The following is a 15,134-nucleotide window of genomic DNA, read 5'->3' on the forward strand; positions in this document are numbered from 1 at the left end:
GAAAAACAAGGTGGATGAGATTAAAATCTTGAGTTGGTTGGAATTACTCGCACAAGACTTTGATTTGATTGCCACAATAACAGGATGACGATGGATTGGTTTTCACATTGGCAGCACTTGAAAAAAAAAAAAAAAAAAGTAAATTTATAGAACACGGGGTTTTAAGATTTTACAATGACGACAGAACAAAAAAACAAAAAAAAAAAAACTCATTAATGTATACAACTGAAGCCGAGAATACAAAGGTAAACACCTCTACCGATGGTTTCTGTACACAAAAACAAAGAACAAATTGTTGACTAAAGAGAGTACTCGCAGTCCACCAATCGCGTAAGTATCTCTTCACAGCTCGGCCTAAGCGACGCTTCTGCCCAACAATCTGCAATCAGAGGAGCAACCCATCTTAATTCTCATAACAAGTACAAAAATAATTAATATCACAATTGGCTTCAGAAATCTAACCTGAAATTAGCCTGCCTAATGGACCTTCAGGAATCTCCAGCCTGGATGCCTCATTAGCAACTGCATAGACTACCTGGACAACACAAAACAACACGTTTAAAGCGTCTATAATCGGAACATGGTTATTGAGTAAATGAAACTCTAACACAAAATTTAAAGATCGCAAAGATTATATCATACCCTTTCAGGCGGTACACCTGCCCAGGGTCTGTGTAGAGTGCAGAGCTCCCACATGATCACCCCGAGGCTAAATATGTCACATTTTTCGGTGAATGGTTCGTTTCGGATGAGCTCAGGCGCCATCCATTCTGGGGTTCCCGCAGATGCAGAGTCTTTCATGGGCCTTTCCGTCATTATTCTCGACAGCCCGAAATCGCAGATCTTCACTGTCGAATGCTTATTCACCAGGCAATTCGCACTTTTCAGGTCCCGGTGCACTATTTTCATCCGGTGTATGCACATCAAACCCCTGTCACAGAAACGGGTTTCGGTTGGTACACAACGTATAGTAATAGCTTAAACTTGAACGAATTCAGTTTTAGCCATTCCTGTAGTAATACATAAAAGATGATAAGCTCTCTTCTACGCCAACATAGATCTGAACCTACCTGCAAATATCTCGTAGCATTTTTAGTCTTCTTCGCCAGCTAAGCCTCTTCTTTTGATCACTTACGTGGATCAAATAATATAATGATCCCATTTCCATGTACTCGGTAACCATAGACAGACGAGGAGGCTTTGTGCACGCGCCAAGAAATAAAATAACTGCAGATATCAGCGAATGTTTAAGACAACACACACTTTTAGGAGTACAGGTTCTAACACTGTTGAACATCATGTAACAGTTGAAAATCAGCAAATAAAGATGTAGTACCGTTAGGATGTCGGAGCCGGCTGGGATCCCCGAACACAAAATACAAAGAACTTGAGGTTAGACAAGACAATCACTATTTGACAAATGAAAACTGAGGGAAGATAATTCTTAACATGTGGCCAGAGAACACCAAGGATCAATGTTCTAGAGTACCTCAAAATGGATATCTCATTGCAGAAATCTTCCATGTTTTCGGCAGTTAGATCTTGCTCTAAGAAAACCTTGATTGCTACGTCCGTTCCATTCCACATGCCACGGAAGACTTCTCCAAAGAACCCTTGATACAGAACGTATAAAGATCATCAACAAAATAAAACAACGTTTATTATTTCACAAATAAAGAAAGCATACACCTGCCCTGCCGTGAGACTAATGTTAAAGAACTCTATTTGTTTTCTCAAAACACATACAGTGCAATTGTAAAACACTAGAGATACAGGACACCAAATGCAGGGCAAACCCTACTTTATTGCCTCTCCTGGTGAAAGCAATCCAGCTAGATTACACAATCCACCAAAACGCAGACCTTGAATTTTCAAAGCCGAAGCAGGCATAGCCAAGTTTTGGTAGTCAACTTACCTATCCCAACACGAATTCCGACAGTTAACTCTGTGTAATCAATATTCCATTCTTGGTACGGTAACAAAGTGCTGTTGTTACACATAGTAGTTTGAAGAACCCTCTGCCATGTTGAGACCAATTCCTCATTTTCCTTACAAGCTGAATGCCCACTTCTCTCCAAAGTTTGACTCCTATACTCGTGTGGAGATGATGGCAATGACATTGCTTTCTGAGAACTTATTTGGTCCTGTAAAAGATTGCATAAAGCTGACTATTATTTGATGCCAAGGGATGCAGTTCAGTGTTAACAAAACTGGGATTCCGACTACTTCCAAGTTCCAACTAAACTAACAATAATTTACCATACACAAGAATTTACCATATCATAACAAAATTGTGAAGCAAACATTGTATGTTAATGTGCCTTTTTATTAAACCAAGGAACGTTGACTAACAAAGATGCATATATAAACATGAATAAGGCAACCAGCCTACACACACACACACACAAGTAATGGCCAATGGTTTTAACAGTTTAGCAACTGTCACTTTATGGTTTGCCAAAACGCTCCTATTTATCTCAAGAATGCCACATACAAACAATAAACAATAAACAATAAACAAAAAATACATACGGTTCTGACATGGTGAAGTACTCACATTCGTCTGTACATTGGAACCACTACTTCTCTCATCTGAAGGGTTTGAAAAGGATCCATCAACACCTTGCTCTCTTAGAAGGCGATTTTGTTTCAGTGTATCACTCATAGCACGCACAGCCCTTTGAAATTAAATCAAACAAAATTAGTAAAAGCAATTCAGTCACATAGAATTTTACCTGTAAGAAATGTTACTATAAACATTCCCTAATTTTCAAATTTATTGAAAATAAATCATTTAAAAGATCAAATAGTGATGGTACTTGGTTATTCCAATGAAAACGTATTACTTGACTTATCAAAAGACGGGTGGCCTTCACCATACATGTCGAACGCATGGGTACTTAAAGTACTAAAAGAGGATGTAATGAACATAACATGAATTTTACCAATAAACTATTTTTTTTTTTAAACAATAACCACTTATATATCGATGAAGGCAGCAGCCATAATTACACAAAAAGGGTGAAACGAAAATTCCAAATGATATAGTTATTGCAAAAAACGGACTTTTGTTTGTACATAAACGATGCAAATACAGCAATAACGTCAAATACGCGTTAGGGTATAAACAATTTGTCAACAATAATAATAATAAAAAAATTGATTTCAGCATAGCACAAGGAACACCAACCTTACTATATCGTCACCAATTTCAGGCGTGATACTGATACTTCTTCTTCTTATCCTACGAGCATCTGATGTCGATGGGCCATCTGACCTGTAGCTGCAATTTAATTGGCACAAAAACCCATTTTGCACCAGGATAAGAAGATAAAGAGATTCAGCAACCACATGGCTTAGATTAAAGGCGAATGGGACCAAGTTTAATAAAGATGAAACCTTGATGTGGGCATGTCATCGCCATAACCTCTGAATGATTTTCTATCACCACTTAGCAATGACCGTCCTCGAGCTCGTACTGAAGGATGCTCTGGGCTGCAGAGATAAAAAAAAATGACATAAACTGACAAACTAAGACAGGAGATAGATAAAATCTGCAATGGTAAACTAAAAAAATGTAACTTTGTACATGAGAACAAAAGCGTCCCGAGAACAACAGTTCATCTATATTAAGTCAAGTTTTAGCTATTCAGCTAGCGTGATGCTCTTAAATGTTCCAATTTTGCGGTCATGGCACAAGACAGAAGAACCAACCTTGACAACCAAATCATTCAGGTAAGGGAAAAAAGTAGTTTATCAAATTTTATCTAGTGATACTCCAAACCAAAGCTACAATTGCATTGGTATAGCTAAATAGCCAATTTAAAGTTATGAATTTGCAAAATAGCCAAAGTTTGTCTTAATTGAGTGAAATAGCCAAAATGTGCAGCAAGTTGGTTTCAAAATCTTTTTTGAACCCAAGATTAATTTTTTGAAAGTGCTAAATGGCTTATAATAATCCTGGCTGTCAAATTTTTTTTGAAAATGCACATTTGGCTATTTTGCTGAAAAGTTGAAACCTTGGCTATTTTGCTAATCAACAAGTTTCAAATGGCTATTTTGTACAATTTTTCCTTAGAATAATTAGACAAGTCAACTCCGCCAAACTATTCGTATCAATGAGACAATTCAACTAGCGATAGTATTACAACACAGAACGGATATAAAAAAAAATACCTAGAACTAGCAGTCCGCTGTTCAGCAATGGCCTTCCTCCGACTGCGCCTCCAAAATGAATTCGCAATGTTTGGTTCACTATGAGATAAACTAAGAAATTGAAAAAATAAATTTAATTTTATAAAATAAATACAAAAGCAAGTGTTCTTGTGAATCTATATTATAAAGATAATGTGAAAGCAAGTTGAAGAAACAAAGGAAAAAAAATACAAAGGAATGTAAACAGGCCATCCAAAAAGTCTCATAGCTTTAGTCTTAAGCTGAAGTTGCACAATAAGTTTATATTATTACCTTAATTTTCTGTCTATACAGGATGCCGATCGCAACATCATGTTTCGCAATGACTGACCAGGTACATTTGAATCTAGCCTCTTTTGCAACTGAAGGCTATCATCTCTTTCATTACTGGCAACATAGAGAAGAGTCATTACATAGCAGCTTCTTGCACATCATTGAGTAAATCCTGATTTTAAAACAATGGTACATGGGAAGTCAAAATTTTCAACCAGCTAACCTGTCAGCATCAACTCTCTCCGAAAACCCATATAGAGGACTGTTTGGTTCTAATGGAGAATCACAAGAGTCATTTTCAGCAGAATCACTCTCGCCAGCTGCAGAAATGTGAGTCATGAAAATTGACTTGGTGGTTCGGGGCAATAGTTGACCAGGGAATCGCATAAGATCAACCAGGTATTCAACAGAATTCAACTCAACGATGATGGACATGTGCCTATATGAGTCAGAACACTCAACAGCACCATCATTGGGTAAACCCTAATCACATATAAACACCACCTTTAGAAACAAGCTACAATCATAAGAGATAAAACAGGAAAATTTTGTTACCATGAAAGTTGAAGAAACACTTGCAACTATAATTATGAAAAGAAAAAAAAAATTACAGATAGAATATAAGGACATTCCACCGCAAGAACTTACCACCACAAGACTACTTTCAAGACCCACACTATCTGCTAAGACTTTGAATAATATTGCTCGAGGGCGACATGAACCGTGCTTAATTTGCCCCAGCAATTGCAAACCTCGATTCTCAAACAAGTGTGAGGTTTCTTCTAGTGCAGCTTTTGCTGGACTGTCTAAACTTGGTCGTTTGTAAACATCAGAAACCTTCATGAAATGGATCAAAGCCATTAGTATGATGCTCTTAAGCTAGAGATATAATTAAGGAAGCCTAAATGGCTCTTGAACTATCCATGGGATTTTTTTTTTCATTCTCTTGATTGAAATGTAATTGACTGATGAGAGCACTAAACCTTCCTCACCAGTCCTGCTATCTTCTTTATCATGGCAGCTGGATTAGAGTTCAACCCTTTCACTAGAGCCATAATGAGCTGCTTCAGCATAGAAAGTTTTTTATCCTTGGCAGTGTCAACAAGAATAATATCAGCTTTAAAACCCTCCGCCCTCAGAGCAAGAAGCTCTTCAACAGTTGGGATTTCATCAAAAGTGTCCTTAAGCCTTTTTTCCTGCAAATATTTTTAACCACCAATCTCATAAAGTTAAGCCCTGATCCTTCTTTGAGGCTGAGCCACTTGTAACCGTCTAAATGTTAAGCGATTCTCACCGGGATGACAGAGTAGAAACCATTTGGAATTGCCTCAGAGAGCATTCCAGTCTGCCACACAGTTTGTGATGCTCTCTGAGACGACGACAATACATATTGAGATTCTGTACCTAAGGTCTCATCTTGAGTGCCCAAAGAAACAGATCCAAATCTTTCCACAAAATCTGAAGGCCACCATGAAGAATTAGAAGGCCCCTGCTCACTTGGCCCGGCGTCATCTCGTATTTCCTCCATCTCTTTAGAAATTTGGAGTCCAAAATCATTTCTCTTCGCTTCTCATCCCATACAAGAAATTTCGACAGAAAAGAGATTCTTAAGCAGCAAAACAACGTTAGGTGTTGACGTCTTCAAGCTAGAAGGCATGAAAGCTGTAAAAGAGAAATAAAATCTTTACTCCAAACAAAAATCGGCTAGTATTGAATAAATCGAATCAAATAGAGAGACAAATAAAGACACATCGCAAACAAAAGTTACCCAAGAATTTCAAGTGGAGTTAATCAGTAAATACAATTCATATGAATAACCTATTGAAAGAACTCTACTCGATGTACTTCACCAATCCTAATTCTTTTTCATAAAAAAAAAACCAATCAGAACAATGCCAAAACAAATGCACTAAAAATGAGCTCCTTAAGACCATTTTTTAAGAATCGACAGAGTCTCATTGGAAATTTTCAATAACCAAAGGATAGATAAACAAAGTCGTTCTCCAGAACATAAAAACAATAGCACAACCTAGTGGTCACGTTTGTCACCCATGAACCAAGTTTGATAACCCAAACCCTCAACACTAAAAAAATCAGCCCAATCAAATCATGTCGACGCCAATGCCAATGTAGTTCTTAGGAAACAATGCGATTATAGTCCACCCATTTCAAGGAAAATCCACTATATATATATATATATATATATATATATATATAATAAAATAAAATAAAAAAATTTGCCTACAGTCTATAACTGAATTTCGCAAACCTTAGTCAACCAAGAAAGCCCATCTTTCATCCAATAACTAAATCTCCAAATCAAATAAAATAAACAAATAAACAGCAATAACAATAAGACCTATTTTCCCTAATCCGAAAGCTTATTACAAAAACGCCCCAGCTAACTATTCCAAATCGCCAATTTCAAACCCCACATTCTTTTTCGCCCAAACCACATCTACCTCAACTAATCAGTACCAGCAAGAACTAAATCACCCTCGTTCCAAGTACATGATTCGTTAATTCCACAAAGACCGTCACAATCACAAAAACAGTTGGATCAAAATCAATAAAATAAAATAAAAAAGCGCCAGTGTCAAACAACACTGAAACGAAACAAATCGAATTCAGGATCAAGAAATAGAAAAGCTAAAACCTCGACCAAACATGACAACTCACATCCAAAGAAAGAAAGAAAGTAAGAAAGAAAGAAAGAAAGAAGCATTAGTACCGCAAGAAGATCCAAAAGGATAAGAATCCGAGAACCGCGTTCGAATCCAATAACAAGTGAATCTCAATTCCGATTCCGAATCATCACTTTCCAAAATTACTCGTCCCAACGCTAAATGCAATCTTTGAACCACAACACATTGCGCACAGAGAGAGGGGAGATATAACAACGATATGCGTCTATGTCTGCCTAATCAATGTGTTATAAATATATGTCGGTGTATATATATCAAAGGGATTTGTTGTGTGTGTGTGTGTATGTGTGTACAGTGATGGAGAGAGTGAAGGGGAAAAAAATGAGAGAAAGGAGGGAATGAGGAGGGAGAGCGATTTGATTTTTTTTAGGTTTCGTGTTTAGTGATTGATCGATCGACGAAAGCGATGGCTTTTTTTTTCTTTCTTTTTTTTTTTTTTTCCTTCTCTTTATTGCTTTATTGAATGAGCAGAGAGAGAGAGAGAGGTGGGGAGTCACGTGGAGAGAGAGAAAGAGAGATCTGGGGACCTCTCCCCGACAGCCAGCTGGCGCGGGGGTGGCTGACCAACATCCACACACCTTCCTCCGCGTGAATCAGCTCTTTTTTTTTTATTATATATTTTTTTTAATTGTTGTGAAAAGAAATATAAAGTGTTGTAACTTGTAATTTGTGATGTCAATACTCAATAGTAGTCTGTAAATCACATCACATGCAACCTCAAATTACATTTTTTTTTCTTTTATTTTTTAATGTGTTTAGGTAAAGGTAGACATTCGATTCGGAATACAAACTTTGCTTCATAACAAAAGTATATATATATATATATATAAAAATACAAATTTTGAAACTGTATAGGAATTTTGTCTACGGTATCGGGAGTTTATTCATGGAGCGAGAATTCTAATTTCATTGTCGTATTATTCATCGAAAAATATTTGAATACTAAACTACATTTTACGTTTCAAATATTTTTTATTTTTAATAAATTATAGTGTCATAATTAATTGTCCGGGATTTCGGCACAATTTGGTGCGGAATATTACAATCCATTAAGGATCGGAATCCAGTTTGGTCTAAAAAGAATTCTCATTTTCACTTAGCGCTCAAATTTAGTTTGGGATAGAAATCGTATAATATCGAAGCTTAAGTTTCATATGAGATTAAACGCTATGTATTTTCATGGGGCGAAATATAAAAGTATAGTTTTGTTTATTATATAAACTTTTATTTAGGTATTAAATATGTTTTAAATTTCGGCGACTATTACTAACTCTCTATCAATTATGAGTATAAATTGTACGTGTAGTATGAGTAAATGTTTCTTAATGTTTACATGTAATATTAATTCTTATATTTTATCAAACCACCGCGAATACGAAATCAAATAATGATATATTTTATAATAAATAAAATTATAATGTTGTCTGAAATTTATTATTTTTTATGGTAATTTGAACTCATACCATCTCATTACTCTCGAACTTTTCTGTTATTGAGAAGTGTAAGTGTATATACTTGATTTTTTGGATAAGCGCCTATTTCACAAAAGTAAATATATGCGGTAAAAATAAAACTGAAATGACTACACACTTATATCTATGCATTTAATTTTATCACAGTTTTCATGGATATTTATGCGTATGAATTGGTTCGTTTCATAAAAATCAAAGCCATAAATGGAAACATAACGATACCACAGTCATTACAGTCTTTTTTGGTCAAACAAGTAAATTTGGCTAAATGTAAATTTAGGCATTGTTTATATATATTAATTGGGGATATTGGTATTGGTAAAACTGGCTGGGAACAGATGGGTCAAATGGGGCTAAAGTCTACTCTAAACCCATGTTCAAAGCATTGTACACGTGAGTCATTTAATTTGGTCAAGTTGGTCGTAGATGACAATTTCGGGATTTGGGGACTTATTTTATTCGATTCGTTTTAGCTGTACCTATACATGACATGTGTCCGATAAACTAACTCAACTATACTGTTAAATACTCGGTTTTCCTTTAATAAATAATTATTAACACGGTATGATATGTGTTCCTGTATTCAACTGCCATGTATAGTACCTGAATTCGCTACTTTGCTTTGAGTCTTTGACCAATGGATCTAAAGTGAGAAGAGATTCAAATGGAATGAGCTGTGAATGCAAAAGTTCAAAAGAAACTCATGTCATTAATATTACTCGGTCAAATTAAATGAGTTCCTAACCGCTGATCCGTTAGTTGAAAATCATAATATTTACACGAAATGAAATTTGAATTAGAGGAGAAACCAAACAACCATGTGGAAATTTGAATAGAAAAAGTGAGATGCGAAAAGTGTTTTTTTTTTTTTTTTTAAACAGTAGGAAATTTTATGGAATCGGGACTCAGATATACACTTTTTATCATATATTTCTAATCTTATATTGTGGCTAATTTTCGAGTGGTTAGTGTTATTTTAGTAGTTTTCATTCTTTTCTCAGATATTTGGTTACCTTCGTGTATTTTAAGCTTAATAGATCAAATTCAAAGCATTTTGGTACACTTAAAAGGAAAGAATTCTTCATATCAACGCGTCGTGCTCTTGAACCACCACGCCGTTGTTCGAAGTCACCAAAGTTAGTCTCGCTTCTTCATAGTGGCGCGCTAGTGCTTGGGTAAGTTTTATATTTTAAATCACTTTTGAAGATCAATAAGCTCCAAAAATTCACCTTAAACTAGTCACTATAGTTTAATCATCTTTAATGATCGATAGACTTTATTGTAAGTGATCCTCTACCGTCCCAATTTTATCTTTTTTATATTGAACTTAAATCTCTAAATTAATCACCTTAGCTATCCTAAATTATAGCGCGTCGAGGATTAAATACCGATATCAATATTGAAGTTTTAATTTTATTGATATACTGGTTACCACTGATAAATCGATTAGTATCTTATAAAAATTTCAATATCGACAACTGATTGTACCGATCAATTTATATTGATATACCTCTTATATCGACATGTATATCGTCTGATATCCTCTAACATATGTAATTTTTAAAAACGCAATATACATAAGTTTAATAAAAATAAATCCAAAAGTACATACTCTAAATCATAAAATTATTATCAGATGCTACAAATCCAATAAAACAAGTATGCAAAGTCCTAACATTAAATAATTTTTGAATGCTTATAAGAAATGTCGAGGCACTTGAAACGTATAGAGATGTATATACAAATTTAGTACTTGCATAATATATATTTTTATATCTTACTTCATATCTATGTAAAGTGTATATATATATTATATTTAATAGAAGTAATAGTTATATATGACTATACATAGATGGAAAATGATTCTCTTATAATTAAATTAATAAATAATGGTACTTTGGTCTTTTTCATATGGGTATGTATAAGGTTATTTAATTATGATAATATAGTGTAGTGTTTTGTCATGTAAAATTGTATGGTGTAGGAGTTTGCTAATTTTCTTTTGTATATGCTAAAGTTGTCAATTGGGCTTTTTTACGGACATGTTTTGAGTTTTTAAGGGATCAATTTAGGCTTTTTTGTATATAAAATATCGAATATGTATTATCACATTCACGTGCAAAGTTAATAATCAAATGTATCTAATTTGCATTAAAGTATTATTTTCACAAACGGTATAATATTGCACTGATATGATTTTGATAGCTTTATATAGCATATACGTTAATACTCTACTCACGTTACGGATTCACATGTATCTAATAAGCATTAATAAAATATTTTCACAAACGATATAATATTGTACTGATATGGTATATATCTTTATACCATATTAATATTAATGCTTTTAAACATTAATACCATAAATCGTGTTCATAACTTCATATGTATTTTAATCAAGTGGCTGGCTGTAATCAGCGGGGTGTAATATTCAAATGGGACAATATCAACGATATCCCTGTGTTTAATCGACATATCCCTTCAGTTTAATATAAATAATATATATCTCTCCTAAAAAAATATTATAATACAAATATCACCATTTTCGTTTATTTTTTACAAAAAAATCATTTGAACTCTCCAAAATACTTTTAATGAAATAATTTTTTATTTTCTATTCTATATACAAAAAAAAAAAAAAATTAGATTAAAAAGAATTCTTTATAAAAAAAGTTAAGGATTTTTTTTTATAAAGAGAGATTTTGATTTTTTTTTTTAATAAAATAGTAAATAAATATTTATTCTATTAAGGGTATTTTGGGAAGTTCAAATTATTTTTTTGTAAAAAAAACGAAAGGGTGATATTTGTAATATAACATTTTTTAGGGGAGGTATATGTCATTTATATTAAACTGAAGAGATATGTCTAATATTTCTAGAAATCGAAGAGATAAATTTCGCATTTCGATTAAATACGAGGGATACTCTTGATATTTTCCATATTCAAATCTAAGAAACGTCAAATTAAAAACTAAAAAATTTGGGGCCATAGTTGGGCTTGTATTGAGCTTGGGTTGTGTCGGTTTTGTGCTTGGGCATGGGTGCCGATTTTCTGCATGGGTTGTGCCGGTTTTGTGCTTTTAGAGAGCTTCAGGCTAGAGCAAGCTTATGGGCCTAAAATTAAAGCCCAAACTAAGACCACATCTAAAATCGGCCCGGTCCGACCATTTTTAAATCTGGGTCGGGTCAGTCCAAAACCATATAATAAAAAGATTGAGTCTGGCAATCCACAGCAGTTTCCGTGCTCATTTCAAGAATGGTAGAAGATCTCTTTGAATGAGTCCGAGGGGTTCGTGACGTCGTTCCGAACTAAGTAAAACATTGACTCTTTTGCTATGCTTTGTCATCTTCTTATTCTCATTTTTCATTTCAAGACACTTTTAATTTGTTGTATGAGATACTGGCTTTTGTTCGAAATCTCTGTATAGTTATAGTCAAGTTCTGTTTGTTAATGAGAATTTTCATTTAGGCCTCTTCCCTGATGCCTTTCTCCCTTAAAAAAAACATATGAATCTTTGAGGTAGATATGTAGCACTTTTTTATTTATTAAAATTCATATGAATAACAAATAGTGCTACATATTTACTACGATTATGTTATATAAGCTCAAAGTTTTAAATAGCTAGATGCAAACTTCTCAGCCCACTTTGCCTCGGAGGCATGTTATTATCACTCTTCACGAATTACAGTGCTTTGTCGACTAAGCAACATTATAATTTCACAGCAGCCAATATATATTCTTTTATCATCTCAAATCTTTACATAAAGAGAGAATATTTGGCCAAAGTGGACATTTCTGGTACTGACCTATGCTAGTAGCACCTTTAATTACCTAAGTGTCTCTCACACACATCACAATGGCCACTCAAATCTTCTTCATCAAGTCTCGTTCCTTTATAATGTCCTTGGAAATGAAAATATTAAACCTAAAGGTGTGTTTGACATGTTCAAAGCTCAAAGAGAGCATCATCATTGGTGCTAAAAAGTATGGTTTTTATTTTTATTTTTTTATATCATAGAATCTTTCTTAGAAAATTAGCATAAACGGAGGGAGAAAGATATGAGTGAAAGGAATACAATGGACCGAATCGACCGGCTCAATTTTTTTTTTTTTTTTTTTTGCTAGAACTCACTTGAAGGGTTGCCCATTTTTATCGTGTGTAGGGTCCACAGAAAGCAAGATTCGTGGGTTATTACGGCAAAGATCCATGAGTACTAAAAACAAAACAAAAATATGTATATAATAAAAAGTATCATAGTATTTAATAAAAGTGTGCGATTTATTTCTTTAATTTTCAGAAATATCAAACATCTATCATCGATTTAATTTAAATGATACATGCCTCTCATAAAAATATTTATGTCACAAATACCACTGTTTTTGTTTATTTTTTACAAAAAAAATAAAAATAAAAATTTGAACTCTCCAAAAATAGTCTTCATAAAATAAATTTTTATTTACTATTTTATTAAAAAAAAATCAAAACCTCGCTTTATAAAAAAAATCCATAATTTTTATAAAGAAATATTTGATTTAATTTTTTTATATATAAAATAAAAAATAAAGAGTTATTTCATTAAGAGCAATTTGGGGAGTTCAAATTTTTTTTTTTGGTAAAAAATTAAACGAAAATGATGATATCTGTGATATAACATAATTTTAGAGGAGGTACATGTCATTTATATTAAACTGAGGAGAGATGTCTTATATTTCTTGACACTGAAGGAATAAATCGCGTATTTCGATTAAACACCGGGCATATTGTTAATATTTTCCCATAAATATATAAAGTTTTTTTAGCTCATAACAGGTCATTCTTTTTTAGTGGAAATTTCCCGAATGACCACATTTAAAAAACGTTTCCGATGAAAATATTACTTCTCATTTCTCTCTTAGAATTCCTATTTTTATAATTTTTTCATTTTCCATAAAATTGTAAAAAAATGTTTACAATTTTATTTGACTTATTTTTATTGTATTCATTGAGTTATACGCTTTCTAGTCTCTAAAATTGGAGTATATATCTAGCCGTATTAACATGCGGCATTAATAACAATATCTTTAAAATCGTTATAAGTGCGGTCATGCACGATATTATTTGAGTCTAAGCCGTACTCACCTTTTTTTAGCCTAACTCGGCTGGGCCACACAAATAACTTCAAAACCCTCAACACAACGATTAAAGAGCACATCTTTTGAGTCACCATAACGACTCAAGATTAAGTCTACAAACTCATGCGCCAAACTCCAAATCAAGGCTCACAAAACGTCTCTCAAAGCAAACTCTCAAAAGACTCTCAAAGCATATTTTCAAGCTAGACTCATTGTCAAATCTTCAAGGCAAAGTTATAAACATGAACCCGTTCGGCCAAAGAAAATGACCACCCGACCGTCTTCACTCGGCCAAGAGCACTCGTGCGTCTTCACGCGGCCAAGACCACCCGACCAAGTACCTTCTACGAAACCATTTGGCTCCTATAAATACCCCATCCACTCACAACACAAGGGAGGCTTCTCTCCAACTTAGAGAAACTCTCTAAAAAAACTCTATCCTCTCTAACTTCTCTCTTTTGATTCTTCTCCCACAAGAACAATTGAGACCAAAACTAGAGAGAGAATTAGGATGCACTCCTCTCATACAATATCACACAAAAATATAGAGAAATAATCTACTTCCACTACTACATATACTACATTAGAAGTCATGAAATTTAAGACGTTCAATAAAATGCACGACTTATATAGTTCAAATTTTCAAATGATTTGGTAAGTCGTATAAAAAAGGGAAAATAACACATTTATACCCTGTGTTTTAGTGAAATGTCGAGTTTAACCCTCGGTTTTCAAAAATGTCGAGTTCATACCCTCTGTTTAACTAAAATGACGAAATTATACCATCTGTTTAACTAAAATGATGAAATTATACCCTGAAATAGGCAACAGTGTCACGAATATTCTTTTTATTGACTTTTCATTGACGTTGACTATAATATTTATATATAAACACCAATTATCTTTATTCATTCGCGCCATATATGTAATTTATTTAAAAACTAAAAAATAAACAACAGTCTCTTAATCGTGAAGAACACATAAAGATGCAAATGGGTAAACATCGATAGTTGATAGTCATCAAAATCGCATATTCGAACAGAGAATCCAGGATTTAGAGTTACAATTCGAACACGGAATGAAGTCATTTCTTAGGAAGTTTGAGTTTTATTATTTAATTTCAATTTAAGGCTATTTTTATTTCAAAATTGAGAATTTGGAAGTTAGGGTACTGATTTAGATTTAATTCGGTTTTTCTTATATAAGAGTTAATATCAATGAAAGGAAGATTTGTGATGCTGTTATTCATTTCAGGGTATAATTTTGTCATTTTAGTTAAACATAGGGTATAATTTCGTCATTTTAGTTAAACAGAGGGTATGAACTCGACATTTTTGAAAACCGAGGGTTAAACTCGACATTTCACTAAAACACAGG

General features: G+C 33.6%; 1 protein-coding gene across 4 annotated transcripts; it reads right to left on the bottom strand.

Moving 5' to 3' along the window:
- Positions 1–125: 125 nt before the first annotated feature.
- On the bottom strand, positions 126–7,598 carry LOC149406982 (serine/threonine-protein kinase EDR1-like). Of its 4 annotated transcripts, none has more exons than XM_089610374.1 (17): positions 7,199–7,598; positions 5,762–6,129; positions 5,451–5,663; positions 5,116–5,304; positions 4,691–4,950; positions 4,468–4,581; positions 4,177–4,266; positions 3,400–3,495; positions 3,191–3,277; positions 2,558–2,678; positions 1,916–2,144; positions 1,490–1,613; positions 1,337–1,356; positions 1,071–1,227; positions 643–931; positions 463–535; positions 126–379 (listed from the first exon to the last, which is right to left on the bottom strand). In XM_089610374.1, exons 2-17 carry the CDS (start codon positions 5,993–5,995, stop codon positions 300–302), a joined length of 2,376 nt encoding a protein of 791 aa, XP_089466500.1. In that variant the 5' UTR covers positions 5,996–6,129; positions 7,199–7,598; the 3' UTR covers positions 126–299. The 4 variants fall into 4 exon arrangements, with proteins under 4 accessions (XP_089466500.1, XP_089466509.1, XP_089466503.1 ...); XM_089610383.1 differs by having other exon boundaries at positions 5,460–5,663; positions 7,199–7,597; XM_089610377.1 differs by having other exon boundaries at positions 3,191–3,283; positions 5,460–5,663; positions 7,199–7,597.
- Positions 7,599–15,134: the final 7,536 nt, after the last annotated feature.

The sequence above is a fragment of the Urtica dioica genome, chromosome 1, assembly GCF_054948205.1.
Source record: "Urtica dioica subsp. dioica isolate 48M chromosome 1, U.dioica_male_clone48M_v1_H2, whole genome shotgun sequence".
Classification (NCBI taxonomy): Eukaryota; Viridiplantae; Streptophyta; class Magnoliopsida; order Rosales; family Urticaceae; genus Urtica; species Urtica dioica.